The sequence below is a fragment of the Carlito syrichta genome, unplaced genomic scaffold, assembly GCF_000164805.1.
Source record: "Carlito syrichta isolate Samal-C Ts95f unplaced genomic scaffold, Tarsius_syrichta-2.0.1 Scaffold302298, whole genome shotgun sequence".
NCBI classification, from domain to species: Eukaryota; Metazoa; Chordata; class Mammalia; order Primates; family Tarsiidae; genus Carlito; species Carlito syrichta.
In genome coordinates this window covers 22,875-47,428 of record NW_007246394.1, presented here as the reverse complement: position 1 = coordinate 47,428, position 24,554 = coordinate 22,875, and the positions used below count along the sequence as shown (strand labels likewise).

Sequence of the window (24,554 nt, the reverse complement as noted above, 5' to 3'; positions counted from 1 at the left end):
AGTCAGATTTTTCCATACCTACAATACAAACAGTATGCAATAATAATTTTTTATTTAAGTGAAATACTTGAAAAAAATGACAATACAAGGACCTCATAATATACTAATAACACAAACTAAGGAATTACAGAACATCTCAAGTAATATGTCATTCTTTTTAAAGGACTAGAACCAGAAAAAAATACTTTAATAGATAGGATTATTTAAGTACTTTCTATAGTCCTTGAGACGAAATATACAAATTTTATTATGGTGTTTTCTGTAGTAGCATTTTGTCAGAATATACTCCTGAGATAAATTAGAAAAAAAACGTTCAAATTAGAAAAAAAAATCATTTGTGTAAAATGCTGAGTTCACTTGCAGTTATTTTTTTCCAGGTTATTCAGCATGAGTATTAACTAAGACTTTTTTTTCTTCCCCTATCTTTTAGTCATGAGTCATTCTTTCTTAGCATATCTAATGGAAACCTGATTAATAAACTAAATGAAATGATACAAGCTGTCAATTTGGTTACTTCTTAGATGCATTATTGAAAGTTTTTTAAAGCAATAGGGTGGGAGGCTGTAGTAAAAAAAATTAAATAAAAATGTTGATTTATTTAAAATTTTTAAAAAGTTAAACTAATTTTTATGCTCTGTTCTTTCCTCATTTATCATAGATAATAAAATATTGATTGTGCTATCAAGAACTTACATTAAGAGAAAAAAGAGACATCAGATAAAATCACAGACTGCATAAATGCCGAAGAATTATGAAACTGTATTAAGCAACTAAACTACAGATTAATGAGGTGGGGTGTCTGGCTACTGTGAAATGCAGCAAGAATGGAAAGCATACATTTGTGCTGTAACATGTAATTTACACATCTTTTAGAAATAAGTTAATTCTGTATTCAAGAGGATTTAAATTATTGCAATATATTCTGAGTCTTTAAGCTTTTCACAGGATTTTTAGCAATGTAAATTCTGTTCTTGGTATATTAAAAGTAATACCGCCTGGGGGCGGTGGTTCATGCCTATAATCTCAGCACTTTGGGAAGCCGAGGTGAGAGGATGCCTGAGCCCACAGGTTCAAGACCAGCCTGGGCAACTTGGCGAGACCTCATTTCTACAATCAATCAATCAATCAATATAGAGGACATGGTGGCACATGCCTGTAGTTTCAGGTACTTGGAAGGCTGAGGCGGAAAGATCATCTGAGCCCAGCAAGTCGAGGCTGTGGTGGCCGTGAGCATGCCACTGTACTCCAGCTTGGGCGACAGAGTGAGACTCCAACTCAAAAAAATAAACTAAAATAAAATAATACTTATATGTAACAAAAAGCAACTGAAGATATTATTTTTGTAAGTTTCAAATAAAAGAGTCAAAGAATATTAAGTCATTATACTACCACGTTGCCTTTATGTATAAATATCTAGCATTAAATTTATACAGAAATAATTGTATTTTAAATGAATATCAACATAAACATAAGGAATAAAAAAAAGGTTTTTCTAGACAAAAGAGCTGGAAAATGATTTATTACTACCTAAACATACAGTTCTGAAGGCTCCTGTACAAACCACTGACTAATGAGTGAAAAAATTTAGAAATCTAAACAGAAGCATAAAACAAAGAGAGGCTGTGATTTTAACAGATGTGCATAACTTCAACAGCGCTTTATTTTTTTTCTTAAACTTTGTCTGCCTACCCAACTTTAGGAGCATGTTCAGGTTCTTAAAACTATACACGGTACTTGTCAAAACAAACACTAACAAGGCTTCAAAGAGTAGTCCCAACTTAACTCCAAAAGAGCAATTCCATGCCCCTCTGATATCTTTGGGTTTGGCAACAGCACTTCAGAAATAAGATAAGCAAATTAGAAAAAAATACACTATAAAAATATAGTTTAAGACTTCAGTGAAAAACTTGGTGACATTTTAATGTGCTAATATGATAATCTAATGAAGGCAGCTTTAAAAATAACTGAAAGCCGGGCTTGGTGGCTCAGCCTGTAATCCCGCGCCTTTGGGAGGCTGAGGTGAGTGGATTGCCTGAGCCCGTGGGTTCAAGACCCGCCTGGGCAGCGAGACCTCATCTCTACAATAAATCAAAAAAATCAGCCGGGTGTGGTAGCGCATGCCTGTAATTCCGGCTACTGGGAAGGCTGAGGCGGAAGGATTGCCGGAGCCCAGCAGGTCGAGGCTGCGGTGGCCGGGAGCGGCCACTGCACTCCAGTCTGGGTGACAGAGTGAGACTCCAACTCAAAAAAATAAAAAATAAATAAAAAAATAAAAATAACTGAAATAGAAATAAGCATATATTGATATTGGTTTATAAAGAATACTTTAAGTTTGTACACGTTTTCTTGGCATACATAGCAATTTTACCTACTACATTTGAGATTAAAACCATCATACTTAAACTTTAAATCCAAAGTAAAATGTGCTATTATTAATTAATCCTATTTTAATATTATTCTGCATTAAGAAAAATACTTCAGTTTCAATACTGATTTATAATAAATATAAATTGGGAAGAAAGCAGAACGAAGAAGCATGGCCCCATTCATGAATTTTGATGACAAACTAAGTCAGCTCATCATGATTCAACTCCCAGGGTATAATTAATTCTATCTGATAGAATAGCACTGTCATGATTTAAGGGGAAAAAAACAGATTTCTGACAAAATCAACAAGACTGGGAACTGGGATCTCAGACTCATAAAAATGATACTACCCAAGAGATAGCACCTCTGAAGGCACACACAAAGAAATGAAGGTATCTGCCATTTCTCAGTTTTGAACATTCAATGATGACTCATTGCCTACAAAAATTAAATTTGCTAATTACACAAAACCATTTTTTTGAGGGAGAATTTCAAAGTAGCAACTGTAGGTCAATAAATGAGTAACAGGCAACAGAAGAGTAAAACTGAGACTGACTTAAAGACCAAGGACACAGGAAGCATCTGCCTAAAGCCATGAGGAAGAAAGAGTCTAAATAAACACTGATAAGACACTGATAAAAGACATGAGAAATTAATGAGACTCTCTAAATTGTCTATCAGTAAAAAACTTCACCATGTGACACAAAATTAAGTACATCAAGAATGGAAAAGCGTAGTACTCACCTGAGAAACTCCTACTGCATGTTTGATATCATTCATTTTTCTAAAGACACCTACATGTATCTTGGAAAGTTACAAGAGTGAAGCATCATCTTTGAGAGGGAACCCAAAAAACCCGGAATTATCACTGGAGGGCAGGCCCCTAGTAATACACTCAAAATTTGCTCCCCTGGATCAGTCAACCAAAGTTTTTATCTGAAAGTTGTTTAGAAGGTTATATCAATGATTTGTGGAAGAAACGTCCCAAGCTGTGGCAAACAGGTAACTGGCTCTTCCACCATGACGAGGCACCTGCTCACACTGTGCTGAGTGTTAAGCAATTTTTGACCAAAAATGGCATGACTCTCAGGGTCCACCTCTCTATTCACCCAATCTCATCCCGAGTGACTTTCTGACTAGTCCAAAAATTGTTTTGAGCAGTGGCAAAAGCATCTCAATAGGCGTATTGCATCAAATGAAAAGTACTTTGAAAGTGACTAAGTTTAAACATGCAAGAATAAATGAAGAATTTTTTGTAAATAAATTCCAGGTTTTTGGGGGTCCCCCTTCAAATAGGGTTTTTCTAAGCCTCTAAGAATCAACAGTGAAGGAGGCCTATGAAATTTCTTGGATATTGTTCTTCATTCTGTGTCCTCCAAACCTAGTCCTGATATACACTGTCTCAACTGACTTCTCACACTTTTGGCATTACTCTTAGCGCAGGGAGGGTCTACAAAAACAGAGATACCTGGGCAGTAAATTAATATAAAGTGGTTTTTGAAAGACCGTCAGAGATCCACATACATCTATAAGACTAACAAAAGCACTCAAATAATAAGTACAAAAAGTGCTTGTTTCTGATGGTGACAGCACTGGGATGCTATCCCAATGAATACATTATTGTACTTTTAAGAGAAGCCCTTTAAGATCAATTCCAATTTCTTGGACAGCATTCTCCTTGTCATCTTAAGTGGGGATTCTAGTCTGAGTTTTCACCCAGACAGAATAACTCACGATATTGCTGCTTATGGGTTCATGGGCTTGTTTTCCTAGATCAGGGGTCAGCTAACTTTCCGTGAAGGGTGAGATAATAAATATGTTAGGTTTCACAGGCCAGACAGTCTCTGTTGCAATAATTCAGGTCTGCCATTGTAACATAAAAGTAGTCAAGACAACACATAAACACTTATTTATGTTATTTATTTGCAAAAATAGGTATAGAGCTGGACTTAGCTCATAGGCCGTGACTTGTCAGTCCCTCTCCTAGACCAAAAACCTTGGACTCCTAAAACCTCTTTAATTCTGGTGATACAATGGAAATCAAGTCAGTATATTACTTGTAACTTCAGGTTTCAATACTTATAATCAGTCCTCCCTCCTGGAATGTGCAACACTGTGCTAGGTTTTAAAACAGAAGGAAGAAAAAGGCAGGTCTGAGAAGAAAGAGATTGGTTTAGAAGAGAGCTTTAGGAGACTGATAAAGACAGATATTTCTCCTGTTTTCAACAGAGACTTCTATGCTGGTACATCTTACTGACATGCAGTCACGTGGTTCAGCTCCAAGTTAATACCATATGACTGAACTCATTGTCAAGGCTCCACTTCCACTTACTAAGCACCAGTTATGCCGAACTTTCCAAAAGTGAATGTACAAATCCATATGCTGCTACAATTTCCCCATCTGCTCACTTTTTTTTTTTTTTTGAGTTGGAGTCTCACTCTGTCACCCAAACTGGAGTGCAGTGGCCGCTCCCGGTCACCGCAGCCTTGACTTGCTGGGCTCCGGCGATCCTTCTTCCTCAGCCTTCCAAGCAGCTGGAATTACAGGTGCACGCTACCACGCCTGGCTAATTTTTGATTTATTGTAGAGACGAGGTCTTGCCAAGTTGCCCAGGCGGCTCAGGCAATCCACTCACTTCGGCCTCCCAAAGCACGGGATTACAGGCTGAGCCACCGAGCCCAGCCCACATTTTATTTCAAAGGGACAAGTCCTTCTTATCTTGGTATAATAATACATGACAATGATACTGATGACATTAAGACTGGTCAAGTAAATGAAGTCATGGAGTGGGAGAAACAGTAACTGGTATCTGACGAGTTGTATTTAAAATATGAAAAGAACTCCTACACTTCAATAGTTAGAAGACCAACAAACCAATTTTAACAATGAGTAAAATTATTTGGACACACTTCACAAAAGACAAACATAAGGCCAATAAACACATCAAAAGATACTCATCATCCCTAGGCATAAGAGAAATTTACATTTAAACCACAACAAGATGCCAATGTACATTCACTAGGTCTAAAATCACAAAAGCCAAAAGCACATGCTGACAAGAATGTGAACAACCAAATTCACTGGTGGAACGTGAAACTCTTCTCAGCTGGAAACACCACAATCAGTCATCAACAGGTGAACGGAATGATAACACACAACACGCTCATATACACAGTAGCATTCAGTGATAAGAAAGAACATGACAAACACATGCACAAAACAGATGAATCTCACAGCACTACACACGAAGAGCTGATACAAAGACCACAGGGCAAGGTATCATGTGACTGCATTTATATTCCCTCATAGAAGAGAGAAAACTGTCACACACAAAGCAGGCAAGAGGTGGCCAACAGTCCCTAGAGGAAGCACAGGCTTTCACGGAGCATGGCGCATCTTGGAGGGTGATGGAAATGCTTTGCTGGTATTTCACAGGTGTACACAGCTGACAAAACCTACTGAACTGTACATGCTAAATGGATGCAACGTATTGAACCTGTTATATATAAAATTAATGGGAAAAAAACACAAGAAATAAAGAGTAGTCAGGTAAGAGTCTGAGTACACAATGAGCAGGAGACAGCACAGTTGGTGAAATTCCTGCAAGACACTAACCAAGACCGTGGGAAATGAAAATGTTATTTGTTGCTCTATTTTGGTGTTTCATTTTAAAAATATTACTCATCAGAAGATTTAAAAGAAGAATATAAAGTTAACACTTCCCAGGGATAGCCAATGCCAAGAGAACCGTCTGAATTCCTTTGAACAATTATTATATACATTTTGTCCTAAATGGATCATTCACCTCATACCTACTGTTCTGAAATTTCCTCTTTTTCTTACTAAATAGTTTCACTTTTCATGTCAATAATACAGATGTATTGAGTTCTGAACATTACATTCTCTTGGTGTACCATCATTTCTTTAAGCTGTGATGGACACAGATTTTTTTCAAAGTCTTTCAAAATTATGAGCAATGCTACAATAAATACCTATGTATGTACATCTTTGCATGTCTGTAAAATTTGTGGATTAAAAGATATGGGCACTTTTGTTCTATAATTCTAAATTGCCTTAAAAATATATTCTGTCATTTAGTTGTCTATTTCTCCAAATCCCTTCCAAAAATGGATATCTCTATCCATTCAACAGATGAAGAAATAATCTCAATTATGTTTTTAACTTGCAATTTTAAAAAATACCAGTAATGTTGACTTTTTGGCCCAACATTACAGGTCAATTGTGTTTCCCTTCCTTGAACTCCCAACGTTTCTAAGTCACTGATATTTCTCCTGACTTACAATGCCTACAGTCTTATTGTGCCAAAGACTGAAGACTGACCTCCAGTATCTACCTGGTCCTTATTCCTTTTCATAAAAGAATCTTCCTCAAACTGAATTTCAGCTGGGCTTTGGTCCACCTGCAGAAATGGCTCCCAGCCTCTCTTGCCTCGAGAAGCTGCCATGTATGGCTAATTGGGGGATGGGAGAAAATGAAAGGCACATTTTCCAAGTCACAACTGGAAACAAAAAGGCTGCATATACTTGGCCTTTTTTAGCCCCTCCCTCTTCCTGCTTGCTGGGACATATCAACAACCACAGCAGTCACTGTGGCCCAGGCAGGAAAGCCACCTGTGACACACAGTAGCCAAACTACCTGCCAGGAAAGGATCCCATGAGATAAACATAAACTTCTCTTGAACTTCAGCCAGTTACTTCAGGAGTCTCTACTTTAAAGAATCTAACTTATATTCCAACCACTGCATGTAGTAATCAGTTTTAATTTAGAATCTTAAGAATGTTTAATTTAAGAAAGCAGGTAATTTAGTGCTTCTATGAATTCTTCACAACATACTAGCAAGAAACAAATTAAATATCTCAACTAGTCCCTGTACATTTCTGTAAAATTCCTAGAACATTCAACAGTGATAAACTCCTAAGCATTACCTAGGGAATGAAGGTAAGAGTAGATTTTTAAAATTTGTCTATATTTATTTTTAACTTATAATATTTGCGGAGATAAAACACATTTCCAAAGTATAAAATGATATGAGCTTTCCTATGAAGCAATTAACAATGTACATCAAAGCTCCAATAATGTATATTCCCTTTCACTGATGGCTCCATTTCAACACATTTACCCTAAGAAAATAATCACAGCTGTACACAAACATTTACATAAAGGAAGTTTGGCACAGTGTTTATTGTAACAAGTTAGGAAACAACTTGAAGATTAACAACAGAAGTCAACTGGTTAAATAAATCATAATGCATTAATACTTTATAAATAATAATAACGATAGCAATGATTATTTATGTACACTTATGACTTACTATATAAGCTTTGCATATTTAATGGATTTAATCCTCACAATAAACCTATGAAGCAGGCATTATTATTGCCCCCCTTTGATAAATGAGAAAACTGAAGCAAAGGAGAGGAAATAACTTGCCCAAGCTACTAAGAGGCACACCATGGGTTTGATCCCAGGAAGTCTGGCTCTAAAGTTCACTATTCTGTGCTGCCTTCATGTAGCTCTAAGTGACAAAATATTATGCCGCCACTTAGAAACAAGTTAAAGAACAGTTAATAACACAGGCAAATGGTCAGACGAGCTAAGTGAAAAAAGCAAGATACAAAATTCACACGGTAGTACAAAAGTCACAAAATATGATCCTGATTCTATTTTAGTAAAGTATACATATATACACATGTGGACATTTTAAAAGACTGGATGAAATCTATTACAAAATATTAATAGTGCACATCTCTGAGTTATGAGATTACAGATGACTTAATTTTCTTCATTACATTTTCCAGTATTTGTAAACTTGCATTTCTGTTATAAGGATGGCAAAAGCACATTCTAATTTTATCAAAAAAGAAATATAAATAAAATATATCCCCTAAACCTCTTAACATTTTTTCCTTCTAGATATAATTAAGCATTTTTATTATTTCAATAAACATGTTACTTTCATTTATATATACTTTGTTGCTCCTCACCCCCCAAAAAGGATCAAAAACAGACTTTAGTATTTTTTTGTACTCAAAATCAATAAAGAACAAGACCAAGGTTGTTGCGGAAAGAATATGGCTTTTCTTGTTCAGATGAATAATCTATCATAATGTAAGAAACTGAAGTATAAACTCCAAGGTCCCTTACAGTCCTCTGACTCTGTATTCATAATAACAAGGAAAAGTGCTTACAACATAGCCCAAAGGTCAGAGTCAGATAGAAAATCATTTTTAACAAGAAGACTAAGGGTCTCATAAAAATCACTAAAAGTATTATGGATCATCTGAGTCTGCTTTTTAAAGTAAAACATTTAAAAGCTTTCAAATTGTTTTTCTGCTTAATAAGGCATAGCTGCCATAAACTGCTTAATAAGAAAGGCACAGAGTATTGCCAGGTCCCTTCAAGTCTGCACCTAGAGCCAACAAGTAAAGCAGATGATCTCAAAGCATGCCTCCTCCATCAATCCTTGTCTAGTAGTGAAACAGAAGAAAGCCTTAGGAAAAAATCAACAAGCATCACTTTGTAAACCTCTAGTACATCAATCAAACTCAGAAAGTCTTAAATTAATAAAAGAAACACTACCTACGATATTTATATATTTTATAATTATATCTTGATAAATATAAAACTCCTTTGCCCTTGTTTCTTGTCTACACTTTAACAGTCATGTTAAATTTTTTCACATAAAGATATAATAATTTTATATATACTTTGTCAAAGCATATCCTCACCACTGACCACCACTAATTTCATATGCAGGAAAAAAAAAAAACAGGCAAATTTTCTAGTCTTCTTATATTGATCATTTAATTTGAGATGTTGTGTTATACATTAAGGGTCTAACTATAAACTATAATGTCATGCTTCATCATTGCATCAATTTATTAGTCTTACAGAAGCTAGGATTAACTAAAGACTGAGAATTACCAATTTTAAAGAAAAGATTGGCAGATATCTGGGCACAATTTGCTTTATTTGGCATTATTGTGGCTTAATTCAGAAAATAGTATAAAATTAACAATAGCTAGTCCAATACAAGACTGATCAGAAGAAGATTAGCCTTTAAGATGTGGTCTTTAAAATAAAGGGCAATATAGTCCATCAAAAATTTTGAGAAATTCTAATAGAAATTTCCATTTCCAAGACGCTAACTTCAAACCTCATCCATAACATATACCATTTGAACCTTTTTTAAACTAGGTTTGTACGGGAATGAAAGCTATAAATAAGAAAAGAAACATCAAGTTTTCCCATTTAAATTATACACTTATAATTCAGTTTCTAAAATTAATTATGATTAACAATTATGCTTGCTGAGGACAGATTATGCAAATGCTTTTTCCTCTGCTGAACAAGTTACTAATAAAATCTTTATACAGCCGGGCTCGGTGGCTCAGTCTGTAATCCCACGCCTTTGGGAGGCTGAGGTGAGTGGATTGCCTGAGCCCGCGGGTTCGAGACCCACCTGGGCAGCGAGACCTCATCTCCACAATAAATAAATAAAAAAAAATCAGCCGGGCGTGGTAGCGCTTGCCTGTAATTCCGGCTACTTGGAAGGCTGAGGCGGAAGGATCGCCAGAGCCCAGCAGGTCGAGGCTGCGGTGGCCGGGAGCGGCCACTGCACTCCAGTCTGGGCGACAGAGTGAGACTCCAACTCAAAAAAAAAAAAAAAATCTTTATAATACTACAGTCATTGAATTTTTCAATGATGTCTAATGTTACCTGGTAATCTTAAAATGCTACAGAGAAATTAGGATTCTCAGAGTTTAGTAAAGGAAATGGATATGGCTGTCTATTATGACACCACGAAATAAGACGTAGAAAACACAGCTTGGGAAAAACTAGGCTTGGAATGCAACAATGCCTGACTGAGAGTTTGCTTTACTCCAACAATATGTGTGCAAATACAAATATAAGATGCACTCAAACATACATATATGAATGCACATGTAAGTGTGAGTGTATATATATGTATATGTGTATACATGTATGTATGTTTTATATAAATATATTATGCATATGCATATATCTTCACATGTAAAAATTGGCTAAAAATTTTTAATAGAAGAAGCTAAATTTGGAAGGAAGCAATCCTTTGTAATTATTCTATGCTTTTAGGGAATATCATGGCTATCTTGAACATATATGAGTATACAGTACTCACACTCATTCACACAATTTCTTACCACTGCTAATTAAAATATTCTAACTTCTCTATCCAATTCCTTTAAGTTCAGTTGAAGTTCATTTTCAGCATCTTTTTTAGCCAACTTTATGGAACAGGTATATACTTTCCACGGATTGCCTGTTTTGTGCTAATTATTACCAAACATTCCATTTGGCAGCATTTAGCTACTACAGGCTAAGAACTGGCTAAAGGCAGTTAACACAAAAATAAAATCCAAATTTCAAGAGAATATCCCAAATATGCACCAATGGATGCTAAAAATCACCTTCAATTAGAAGAGGCTTTTTACTTTCATAGCTGGCAAAACAGTTGATACATGAAAATTTTCAATAATCTGCATGTGGCTTTATGAAGAGGTTTTACGATTAAAGCTTATTTTGCAACTTTCGGGGGTAAACTAAAAATTTTTATGGAGGAAAATAATCTGTTTTATTTTATGCTTGTTCTGATAAACGACTAAAAACCTGAAGTGGATCAAACGAAGCCTTTTATTTTAGCTAGTGTACTACCATAAAGCCAGTGGACAATGAGATGATGACTATACTTTTTTTATTCACAAATTCACAAATCCCCTGTCCACAGAAACTCTGGGTTAAGTGAAGAGAGATAGCAATATAAAGTTATTATATTACTTAATATATCTGCAACTAAAAAATATCGCTTGCAACCAAAACAAGTAGCTAAATTGAAGTTTACCTTATTCTCCCTCAAGCACCCTCCTTATACATTCTCTTTCCTCTCCAAATTACAAACTCAAAAGCAAAAAAATTCGAAATTTAAAATAAAAATGTTTTATTGCCTTCCCATTTGACTTAGAAATCACCATGCATTCTAATGTTATGTCTTAGATTACCATCTTTAAGTTTCTATAAAATTTCTAAAAGATGATTATTTTCATAAATATGCATACATACTTATTAATACTCCTCTGTAACTAAGAATTTTTATAAAACAGAAAGAGTCAATGAATAAAACAAATAAAGTTTTCTTAAATCTAATTTGGGCACCTTACATCTCATATCCTTCTAGTTAAAGGATTACCTGGATTACCACCTTTATAAACGAACAGCAGTTAAAAATGGATAAACAAAATCACAATGAGTAAATGCTTTCAAGTGAGTATTTCTGAATAACAAGATTTTCTTCCTTACATTTACTTAAATCATTATTAATCTGCACTCTGAGCACAAGAAAGCTGGCTATAAAGGGACACAGAAACCAAAGTAATATAAAACACCATTCTTAACTAACATGTAAGGCAGAGATGTGAATGGCTACATGTCACGGAAACTTTAAAAAATGCCACACCTCTGAGAACTATTTAACAATTTATATGTATATTTACAGATATAGTGACAAGAAAAAGTCACTTTATAAAGTTATTATCTGATAGCAGTACAGAGCCACGATATGCTCAGAGCACTGTTTTCTAAATTATAGTACATCCTACCACAGGTGGGGAACACATCGTGAAATACAGAACACCTGAGAGATTCTATAGTGACAGACTATTAGAAAGCATATTTTCCCCCTCCTTTGCACACTCAAAGAATTTAAAGAAATTAGGGTTTAGTAAGAATCGTTTTAGAAAATCAACATTTTCCCACATGGTACAAACATTTAAGAGAACACTCAAGTGTGGACATCATTATCTCTTTGACTACCTATTAATAGTGGACACACCCAAGAGAAAATGTAACAAAAGAGTGGAGAAAAACAGAAAATGAAAAGGCAAATGTCACATTTTCCCAGCACACATGGCAAGACCTGAAAGTGCCCCACCACAGAGCCCCAGAATGAAGTTAACCTCGAGGCAGACTCCCAATCACTGAATCCATTACCTGCCACGTTAGCTATTTACACAAGATTACAAAGGCCTGCATACCAAGTTCATCGTGCAGACTGCTGTCTCCTACAGCAGACGCATTGTCATGTGAGGCTTCTAGGCGGACACTCCCATTTCTCACCAGCAAGGAGGCACTAGCACTGAGCACTGGAGCCTGGGGAGGGGGGCGGGCCTGCACTCTGACCTGGGCTGTGCACTGCTGACCTTGCTGACCATCTTGAAGGCTAGGAAAAAACATGGATTGGGGAGACATTACAGGGAAGAAGAGAGAAAACAACAGCTAGAATGAAGTCAATATAGAAAACTGATTTCAACATCCCCTAAGAGACAGCCAACAATCTTTGTAAAATATGCAGATTACACATTACTGATTTAAATCTCCTGTTCCTTATAAACTTGATTCATAGAGATGAAGGCAGTAAACATTTACTGTAACTTTGATTTAATTTCAATTACATTAACATAAATTGATCAATCTGTGACTTTTTTCTACCTCACACCCACTAAATTCTAGAGTAAGGAAAAAGAAAGCAGCAAAAAAGAACGGTAAGTTTTCAATGTGTGTGTTGTAGCTGGTCCCAATAGATGAACCTTGTTTTTCATTTAAAGATGCACTTGTATTCATAGCCTCGTAATAATTCTAGAACTGTTCTTTCAAATATTCTGGGATCTCAAATTCATAATAAAACAAAGTTTCTATGCAATTAAAAACCAAAGAATCTTTACCAAACACAACCAAAATGACAATCTTGAATTTTCAAAAAATCACAAACTAGTGTAAGAAAACCAGAATAACTGACTTAATCAAGTGAGATACAAATGATCATGGGAGGGAGACAGAAGCAGAATTAGTATGAAGTGCCATCTATAAAAGCCTACATATTGCTGCAATAAGGCCACATGCTTTATATATGTTAGCTAACACTTATGCTCCCTTAGCAAGTATTGCCATTTCCTTTTCCAGTTCTTATTATATTCTCATTAACAAGGATCCATCATTTTAGAGAATCTTAAAAATAATCAGGAAACCAGTAATTTCTCAAAGAATATTACAGTCTTATTAAAATTTGATAAAGTTTTTAAATACTTGGTATTCTGCTATAATAAATTTACTTATTAAAATTTGTAATGAAAATTATCTAAATTAAGAAACTATATTATTTCTTAATTCACTGATATTTTCATATCTTTACGATACTATGAATTTTAATGTTCCTTAGAATATTTAGTCAAATTTAAATCAACAAAACTCATGAAAACATTTTGAGTATAATTATATCATTCCACATGATGTTCAATGAACTCTGCATTCTCTCCATTTAAGTTTACTGTGAACAATCCCAGAGTCTGTAATGAAAATTATTAGACCTGCAGAACAAAAACAAGAATGCTACTTGGGATGGCTATATTCAGCTACTTGATCATTTTTCATGAATATCAACTTCTCTCTAAACCTTTGAATTCAATGTAATGGTTTCTCTGGTACCATTACAGTCTGCTGCAGACTGACCACGAAGTAAAAGGCTAAGTAGAAAATACTAATAATATATTGTATAAGCCTGTGATTATGGCAGTAGAACACACTCTGGAACTACGCTGTCCAATAGCGTAGCCTGTGACATTCAAATTAATTAAAACTTTCGTTCCTGGGTCATGCTAACATTTTAAGTGCTCAGTAACCACATAACACAGCTAATGACTACCACAGTTAATAGCTACCAAAGTGGGCAGTGGCGAGCAGTTAGTGTCTACCATATTGCACAGGGCATATTATAGAACAGTTCCATGATTCCAGAAAATTATATTAGCCAGCACTACCTGAAACATTTATTTTTCAGGCTTCCTTTAGAGCCACTGAAAAGTACACATTCTAAGCAGAGCATGGCCCTTCACAAACACATGAAAAAACTGAGTCGGCAAAAGGTTGATCTACCAATCCTTACTGGTATTGCTTTCTTAAGCCATAACTACAAAAGTATTTACTTAACACCTTCTTCAGACTAGAATCTTTGTACAATAGATATAAGTCAAGACATCATCTTGGAAACTAATAAAATCAGATAAGTTTTTATCTTCCATATATAATTTATCTGTCACTCTTCCTTAGACTCCACCTAAACTTACTTACACACACACCTTAACAAATTTCACAACAGAGAAAACAGTGAGGAAAAAAATGTTTCAGTAGTTTAAAGTATTGTGTCCCTTTAGATTCAGAACATAGTAGAATTTTTTAGAATATGCACTCAACAAGTTTTTCTATCAATGTTTTAACTTAAATTTATAAGCAAAGTTGCTATATGGCAGGTGGATGTGGTTTTATGTGAATATATTTAAGAATATACTAATCTTCAATATAGAGATGCACAATGTATATCCAAATATATAAAAACTGTTTTTTGCTGGGCTCGGTGGCTCAGCCTGTAATTCCACGCTTTGGGAGGCTGAGGTGAGTGGATTGCCTGAGCCCGCAGGTTTGAGACCCGCCTAGGGAACTTGGCGAGACCTCATCTCTACAATAAATCAAAAAATTAGCTGGGTGTGGTAGCGTGCGCCTGTAGTTCCAGCTACTTGGAAGGCTGAGGCAGAAGGATCGCCGAAGCCCAGCAGGTGGAGGCTGCGGTGGCCGGGAGCGGCCACTGCAGTCCACTCTGGGCGACAGAGTGAGACTCCAACTCAAAAAAAAAAAAGTTTTTTTTAAAAAATATTAGACAAATAATGAAAATAAACTCCAGAATTTAAAAAAAAGGAAATTAGTCAAAATCAATGTGATTTTAATGTTCAAAATGTCAAGTTTCTGAACATCAAAGGCCAGTAATAAAAAGTTTATGTTCCTTGAATTCCTATTTTCTAAATCCTTCAACAACAACAATAAAAGCCTGCCAGGCCATAAAGAAGGACAAAACTATGAACTTCACAGCAGCTTGGATGGATTTACTGTCTGTAATACTCAGTGATTTATCACAGAAACAAAGAACTGAGTACCACATGTTCTCACTCACAAGCAGACCCAGAACAATTATCATAATACTATGAGAAAGGGATTGGCAGTAGTGGGAAACTGCCAGGGGAGGAAGTGGTGAGGCATGCTTCCTCAATAAGCGTACCCGATCTCAAACTAGGTGATGTGGGGACCAAGGTGAGGTCCAAACTTTACCTATACAATAACCATTTGTATACCTAACCATTTGTACCCCACGTCTTTAAAATAAACATGTTTTAAAAAGAGAATAAGACATATGTCTCAACTTTCACCTTAAAAAAAAAGTCTGCCATTTTTGCATAAATTGTTAGAAAACATATTCCTAGAGGACTGCACTTCAATTTAAACTAATAACTGGCATGAGTAAATCTTTTTTACAGTTTCCACTATATGTCAAAACTACCAGTTTTAGAAAAGGTAGCAACTATTTTACAACACTACAAAAACAAAGGCAGAAACTCAGTCTAGAGCTATGGGCTACCACTCGCATCCCTGACATACAGTCTTACTAATTAATATTTCTAGTTTAAAAGGTGGAAAAAGAGTTGGTCTTGGTCTTTCTGTCCTCTGTCCCACTTAGCTGGTACCTGACCCATTCTGCCTTATGCTGCTAGTTATCTTTGTGTCTCCCCACCTAAAATGTAAACTCTGAGTGTGATTACATTATTCCTATAAACCTCCAGATTCCATAGAAAACCCGGAAGAGGGTATTGAACAATAGCACACAAAAAACAAATCGTTGGTGAATTCATTTCTGAGCGTCACAAAATGATCCCATGAGTTTCTAATCATGAACTCCCAGTTATTACTATGACCTTATTTTATTATAAATCTTTTGTTTTATTTTAATCTTTTTAAAAATAAATTTAAGAATACACTAAAGTTTTTTCTCCCTTCCCAAAATGGAGTGATGATTTCTTTCCATTCCAGTCCATTAACCAGAATTCAAAAAGTTATTATACCTAGGTTGATAATATAGAAATAAATCTTCATAGTTGTATTATAAACATTTTAAATACTTGCCTTTTTTAGCCCTAATAACTGGGGAAAATTAGCAAGGGCCTACACAACCTACCTAAAAGGCTAACTTAATTTTTAAAAAACTTTAAAAAATAATTCTGAAGTCATATGTTCTTATAAGCATTCTAAAATACATGCAAATTGTCTTTGTAAGAAACCTGACAATCTACTCCCAATCCTTGAAAATGTATATTTTACCAAGTTGCTTTTGGGATGGTCAACTACTTAAACTATTCATACTATTCATTAGTGTATGAAATAAGTTGGTAGATTTTACCAGTATTTATATCGTGATTGTAATGAAAGTATTGCTACATCTATTCCATTTCTTTGATAAACAAATTTTCCAATTTTAAATTCTATATTTACTTTAAGATGTTATTATTTTGTAACTCACACTGAGAAATAACACAAATATACTTTACCTGAATATTTTTACAAGTACAAAAGATAATTTTAATAAGTTAGTTTTTCTCCCTAATCCTCACAACTATATTTTATCTTATCTTACTTGGCCCATAATGAAGTTAGCTTATTTAAGATACATGAAACCTATGTACTAAAAATTTCCTGGAACCTCAACAAAACCACACACTGACACTGGAAGACTATCTTCCAAAAATCCTAATGCAAGTCCTTTAAAAATAAGCAGTGTACCGCATCCTCATCTGAAAGGTGATGGGCTTAAAACCCTAGAAAAGCATGGGAAAATTATATGTGACTGGCTGGAATCAGAACTCAGCTCTTTCATATTCCATCAGGTAGAGAAGAAAACTAATTTTTCTACATATGCTTGGTGAGTAGGAGCCAGCAGGTTCACTGTGGCAAATAAAGTTTTTAAAGACTAGAAAGAAGGTTTTTTTAAAAAGTTGAAGAAATACCAATATGTAATGAGCAAGAAAGCAATTAAGTTGCCTATGGCAGATACTTATTCAAGAAGCAAAAAGGTTAGGAGAAAAAAAAAAGAAAAACTAGCAGGAAATGCTGAGCTCTTTCTGCATGTTGGGAATCCACCCCAAATCTATCAGCAGAAAGAAAAGTCATTGAAGGAAGGAAGGGAAGGAGTGGAAAGGACACAGAAAAGGGGAGCTCGCAAAAAGCAAAGGGGGTCAGAAAAGGTTTCTAGAGCAAATGCTTCTTTTAAATTGGTCACCTTCTCATTTTTATATTTTAAATATTGGCTTAACCCACAACACTTTTTATAGAAATTTGTATTATTGCAGTATTAATTAGGAACCTGACCTACGAGAGATAAAGTTCCTGACTGTAATGTAAAGTCCAGGAAAACAAGCGAGTCTTAAATCTCAGGGAAATATAAAATAAAGTTGTATTTTAGAGAAATAAGAATTTTGCTATTCTCAAGAACAAGATTTTAACAAGAGAAGGGGTTTATCACTTCTACCCTACCATGCACTCAACAGTAGTTAATTCATCAAATACTTTTTTTAAAAAAATCTGAAATTAGAATGCGGCAGGAAAAAAATTTGCATAATGGTATCTTTGGGCATAGAGGTAAATAAAAGTATACTAGTATATGGTATAATATATGCACTGTTTAACTAAGCACATGTAAAGCACCTGTGTCTATATTTGTATTCTGAAACTAAAGCCCTAGTCTTTTGAAAAGGCTTTTACATTTCTAATTCAAGGTATGGGACTCATTGGATTTGACACAAGAAAAAAAGTTACTCAAATTTTAATGGGAAATTAACCTTAATGTTATGAATGGATGCTTTCTTACTTGGAACTATTGGAAAAAATAAAAATGTAAATGTTTTTGTTTAATACACTACACAGGTTGAGAAATTCAATAAAGATGTACATATCTCCAATTGACCATACTCTACATAAATTACATAATTTAGTTCTGTGTCATTTACTAGGTCCTGGTGATTCTGAAATAAAACATATCACGTTTTAAACAATATAAAATAAAATGCATCCTATTTTAATGAAATAAAAGAATTAAACTGGCTTATCAAGCGGCAGGAATCTGTTATTTCTCAGTAATAGATATTCATCACTCAGTTTTGCAATTTGTTCATATTAAATACCATCAAGATGTTGGGGGAAAACTGCATTAATTATTAATTTGGAGTGGAAATAAAAGGAAGCTGCCTTGTGGGCTACTCTTTAGACTTCTCCAACGCGCTAAGCGATGACCCAACCGCACCGTCCCAGAGGAACCACGGAGCATACACGATGGCTCTCGGTCGCATGCAGAGCCAGAAGGAGCTCCGTGCGCACAAGGGGCAGGTGACTGGGCCTGGCACACGCATGCTGAACTCCATGGGGACGAGTACCGTACCTGAGGGGTGATCCGACGAGCAATGCAGGCGGGGTAGGATTACTGCCTGCATTGTGGCGGCGTCGCACCGCCTGGCGCCTAAACGTGCTGCGTTCACGGCGAAACGACACCGCCTCCTCGCTGGCCTGCGCTGCGGCATCAAGACAGACTGGGTCAGACAGGGCCTCGCAGGGACAAGAGCAGTGGGCTGCCTCCCTGACCCCCCCAGCTCGGGCGCCGGGCTAAGCGCTCCGAACTGCTTCCCGTGGACGCCGTCCGAGGACACACACAAGGCATGCGCTGCTTATTTACAGATAACGGCTTCTCCAAAAACAGTGTTTCATCCGATTACCTGGTCTCCCCATCCTCTCTTCAACCTCAATCTCCCATTTTTAAGATCTTTGTTGCATTCAATCTCTTCCTAAAAGTCTCATTTTTATCCTCTCTTCCCTCTTTAGTCAAGGCGGCTTTATGAGTACATACAATACTTGCTAGTCAGTGTCTACTACAGGGAATGGGCATTCGTGTCTTCCTGGCATGAGGACAGTAAAAGCAGCCAAGGTAGTCCCCCACTGTCCATGCCAGGGAGTGAGGGCAGGCTGCTCTCAGGCCTTATGCCATGGTCGTGGTGGCATTAAATGAACCTCTGCACAGCTAGTTGCTAAATGCCCAGCACAGCACCAAAAGACTTGACTTGCAAGTACCCACTATCACCACACTGCATTCAACCCAATGCCCCTGGCCCTGGCCCTGGCCCTGGCCCTGGTCCTCGTCCTGGTTATGGTCCTAGTCCCCCCTACATTAAGAAGCAAAATGGCAAGTATACAAACTCACAGCTGAATATAGAAGAAAGAAAGTGCAAATTAAAACCAGGCATACAACAAGGAGAACATCACAACAGTGGTTAAGTAGGACACACAGATTTTACAAAACCATACAAATTGACCAAAAGGTTTCTGAAACAAAATGAAAAGTGATTTTCATCCATTTGAATATAAAACAATCATTTCCTAGTGTGATCTAAATATTTGGGAATCACTTTGATTTTGAGAAAAGGTATGTTCATGCTGAATATAAATAAAGACAAAACAAGTTAGTAAAGAAACATTCTTTCCAAACACAAATTCCTTTAAATGTGCAAAGGATGTTACTTGTGAGGTAAAAGTTCATGTATACAAACATATTAGTCTATAAGAACAAATGCTGTGATTCAATCTGTTCATCTAGAACTGTGCTATGCTGTCCAAAATGGTACCCATTCACTATATGTGGCTATTTAAACTTAAATTAGAATTAAGTAAAATTTAAAATTCAAGCTTGAATTTTACAAACTCATGCCTGTAATCCCTGCACTTTGGGCGGCAGAGGTGAGAGGATTGCCTGAGCCCAGGAGTTCAAGATCAGCCTGGGCAACATGGTGAGACCTCGTCTCTACAATACATTAAAAAACTAGCCAGGCATGGTGGCACACGCCTGTGGTCCCAACTACTTGGGAGACTGAGGCAGAAGGATCGCCTGAGCCCAGCAGGTGGAGGCTGCGGTGGGCTGTGAGTGTGCCACTGCACTCCAACCTGTACAACAGAGTAAAATCCAACTCAAGCAAAAATCCAAGTACCATATGTTCATACACGTAAGCAGACCCTGAACAATAATCATAATATACTATAAGAAAGGGATGGGCAGTAGCAGGACACTGCTGGGGAGGGAAAGGCAGGGCACATAACATTAATAAGGGTACCTGATCTCAAGTCAGGCAAAGTGCGGACCAAAGGGGAAAACTTTGCCTGTACAATGACCACTTATCTACCAAATTGTATCCTACATCTTTAAAATAAAATTTTTAAAATAAACAAAATAATTGAAAATTCAGTTCCTCAGAGTCATTAGCCATATTTCAACTGCTCAGTAGCTGAGCAAGTGGCTACTATTACTAGTAGTTGGAGCTAGTGGCCACTATTACTGGACAGTGCAGATATTGAGCATTCTCATCATCACAGCAAGTGGCACGGGGCAGTACTGATCAAGAAGATCAAGGCTGCCTTTCTGCTATCACATCTATAGGCACACTGCATACTTTGCCCATTCCTGATAGCCATGACCCCAATGAAATGAAAATACAATCAGCATTGTCACAAAGGAGAAAATATATACAGTGATAGGGAAGTCACTGGATGAAGAATAAAACAAAGCAGAGATGAGAATCAGCCAGCTGAAGGAAGAAATGAAAAGTCAGCTGAGTAATTGGTACACCTACTAACGGTGCTCAGACATCAGCATAGTTAAATCAGGTTATGAAATTTAAATCACTATTTAAAAACTCAATTCAAGACTTATTTATGAAAATATTATATTGAAGACTTCTAGTCTATGGCTGTTACAAACCATATAAATTATTTATAAACTACTGCTTATAACAAATGATTATGCTCAATTTACAAGTCAATCTAACTTTAGCAAGAAACTTTCAAATGTTCTCTCTAGTTACAGATATTCTGCTTCAACCAAATTAGGAAAGTAATGCTTATCCAAACATAACTTACAAGAGATAATTTATCTATAATATATACTAAAGTTATTCAGGATTTAGAAAAAAGCAGTATGGATCACTGACTGCTAAGAATAGGACAAAGGGAAACAGGAGAAATGTTTAGTCAAAATGTTCTTTGGCTTCTTCAGAAAACAATTTTTTCTGCTAATAATACACCATTTATATTTTGTTATTAATATCTGCAAAAGAGCTACATATTACATTACTTCTTAATAGTCTTGGAATCACATCAAGATGAAAGTTTGGGCATCCACTGAGTAACGTTAAAGTGAAACTATGATTACTGTCTGTTTTCCTTTGTAATATTCAGGGCATTAAGTTGTTCAAAATGCTAACTATGGCAACTGCTTTAACAGTAACTAGGATCCCACATTCAACTGAAAATGCTATAATTTATGGTCACAGTAAATAAGATTAAACCATGCCCTCATGGGAACGAGATATTTACGGAACATCGCTATTTGGAATAGAGTCCATTGGGGGTCCAGTTCTATTAGACCAAAAGAGGGAAATGGGTCTTTAAAGCTTAAGATAATTTGCTATAATCATATGCAATCAATCATACTTGATAAAAATTCACTTCCACAACCCAATTGTAATAAACTCTTTCTGAAGCATTTAATTTTATGGAAAAAAAGAAAAAAAACTTAACTAGAGAACCAGGCAGAAAGGAGAATGTATTTTAAAAACTGGTTTTGAAGCTGACATTTTGACACTGCTTAAAATCCAGTATCTTCTGGCAAAAGAGAATGGAATTAACTAGTTCATTTGTAAAAATATAAAATGCACATAGTAAAGAATTAGCACTCTAGATACAATTAAATTTTATGCATGTGCAGTTAAAGAAGAAAAAAATCACAAACATCCAAGTGATTCAAAAACCATGAATGAAAAAAACAGATATTGTATACTTCCAAGAGCATATATTTAGACAGCTGTGTATTTTTTAATGTACTTTTTTTGTATTTTTTTTCAAGATTACAACAGTATTGACTTTCTAACCATTTCTCTATGTGGGTTAAAAATAAAAAGACTTCAGAAGACTGAGTTTATTATCATAATCAGTTTAAGAGGGACTTTCAGATAATTTAGCTTTTTGTTTTTGGTATCCTGATGCAATTACTACTATTTAAGCACTTACTACCTGTCTAAGGGCAACTCAGGGACAAGGCACAAATATCCTCGGACATTTTCAGTGGCTGTGGTCCATCTATTTCTGAAGAGCACAAAGAAAGGAGAATCCAAAACATACACCTCCCACCTCAGGAGTTACTTCCCATTAGTCTCAGTGAGCTTAAGAAAATCCTACACATTCTATACTGCATTATTTTAATGCAACTACTTATTCTTATAGGGAGTATTACTCTAACAGATTGTCATTGGTTTTACTCTGTGAATGAAAACACGGAAAGCATCAAACGCAAGAATACACTTCCAGAATGGCTGGGATGCACTAAAGAGCAAAGTTTGGGAAGGTAGGAGGTGAGGGTTGTCCAAATTCTATCTCAAAAGCTGGAAAACTGTAAGTGCAGATAGAGATGCCACTTTAAAAACTGATGTCAATCATGTACCTGACTGATTTGTAGAAGGAATCATATGTGGCAAGTAACTTGCCAGTCATTATGTGCTATGGTTGTGTTCTTGTAGTGGCTCAATTGCAATTATATAAGTTAATACAAACTTACAGGAAATTGCTCAAGAAAACTGTTCTTTTCAGTGAGCAATGTTTATTGTGGGAGAAAAAAGAGTAAATCTGAGAAGACTATGAGAATAAAAATATGTGTTTATTACCTCAAAAAAATCAGAACAAAAACTGTATTAGGAAATTAAATTTTAAGAAAGACAACAAAAGTATAAAACAAATAAGTATATATACATTTCAGGAAAATAAAAGCTGCAAAATTCTGAAATACACTGAAATATGTTTCAAGATAAAACCTATTTTACTTAACAAAGCAATGAAATGAATAAATAAATGAATAAACACTCCAAAAATACTGCAAGAACATTCTTAAAAAAAATCTTAATCTAAGCATGAAATCTACTTTATCTAAACAGTTTTCCTATTTCTTAGTTTCTGTGTTGGCCAAAAATAAGGCTAATATCAACATGCAAAGATTTTGTTCTAATGAAGAAACAAATGTTTATACAAAAGTGTCATTTTCTAGGAGGCCAAAGAACAATGAGAATCTACTAAACAATTTCTAAGTATTAATTCTGAATTAAGCATTCTTCTAAGTGATTTTATACCTCTAGGTTTTCTTCACAATTGAGCCTAAACATAATCTTTCTTAATTATTACAGCATGATACTATACTACCATATTAAGTGATGATACTATGATGTCCTTGAACACTGCTTGTGTTTAGCAACCACACACCACTGAGTTTCCCGCTTGGCGGCCATCACCACAGAGCCTGCTTGTGGTCAGCCTCACTCCTATGAACTGGCTGCACTTGCCATGTGGACTAGGAAATTGGAAAAGTAAGCTGAGCAGACTTCAGAGTCTCTCTATTCAGTAAAGCACTAAAGTTGTAATGCACATTTTCTGTCTGTTCATTGGTCTTTATCTTTTCTTTTTAATGTTCAATGATATTTGTCCACAAAATAACAGAACTTCCATTTATGTGTGTAGCACGAACCCTCATAAATTGCTGATTGAAAAGATTTTACTTTTCTTTAATTATTCCTTTAAAAATTACCTTTGGTTCCTAACACAACATTTGAATAGGATTCTACTTCACACTTACACAATAGTGACCCAAACATTATAATTAAAACAATTTTTGCAGAGAAGTAAAGGTTAAGCAATTCAGAAAAAAGTACAAAGAATATTAAGTAAACACAAACTTCTCCACTCTGGCTAGTCCTTGTATTCCAATAACTGATATAGAAAATATGCTATAATAATAGTATCAAATCAGACAGGAAATAAACTTAAGTAGCCCAAAAGCAAACTACTGTATTAAAAGTAATACAGGCTAGAAAACATAGGACATTTTTCTATCATATATAATTCGGTACACTTTTTATTCTTAAAATATTAGTTATAAATTCTTAAAGATATGCCTTATAATTTTTTAAAAAATTAAGTACAAAACAAGAGTGCAAGAGAAAATGCCTTAGTTTGAACTTAAAACATTTTTCCAGCCTAAGAAATTGTAGATCATCATTGGTGAAATCCAATTTTAACCAAAATACTTGATGAATATGAAAGAGTATGTGAAAACTATCACTGTTATGTGACTGAATATAAAAAGATATGTTAGCTACTACTGCCAAAATAAGGTTGAAA

The 24,554-nt window shown here is 35.5% G+C and overlaps 1 protein-coding gene across 1 annotated transcript in view; it reads right to left on the bottom strand.

Moving 5' to 3' along the window:
* The window catches only part of PCNX1 (pecanex homolog 1), a 141,743-nt gene that overhangs the window by 96,450 nt on the left and 20,739 nt on the right, over nucleotides 1–24,554 (bottom strand). The window contains exons 6-7 of the mRNA XM_021711439.1: nucleotides 18,733–18,862; nucleotides 12,461–12,645 (exon numbers count right to left, since the gene is read on the bottom strand). Coding sequence (XP_021567114.1) covers nucleotides 12,461–12,645; nucleotides 18,733–18,862 — 315 coding nt within the window. The remainder of the gene's footprint in view (nucleotides 1–12,460; nucleotides 12,646–18,732; nucleotides 18,863–24,554) is intronic.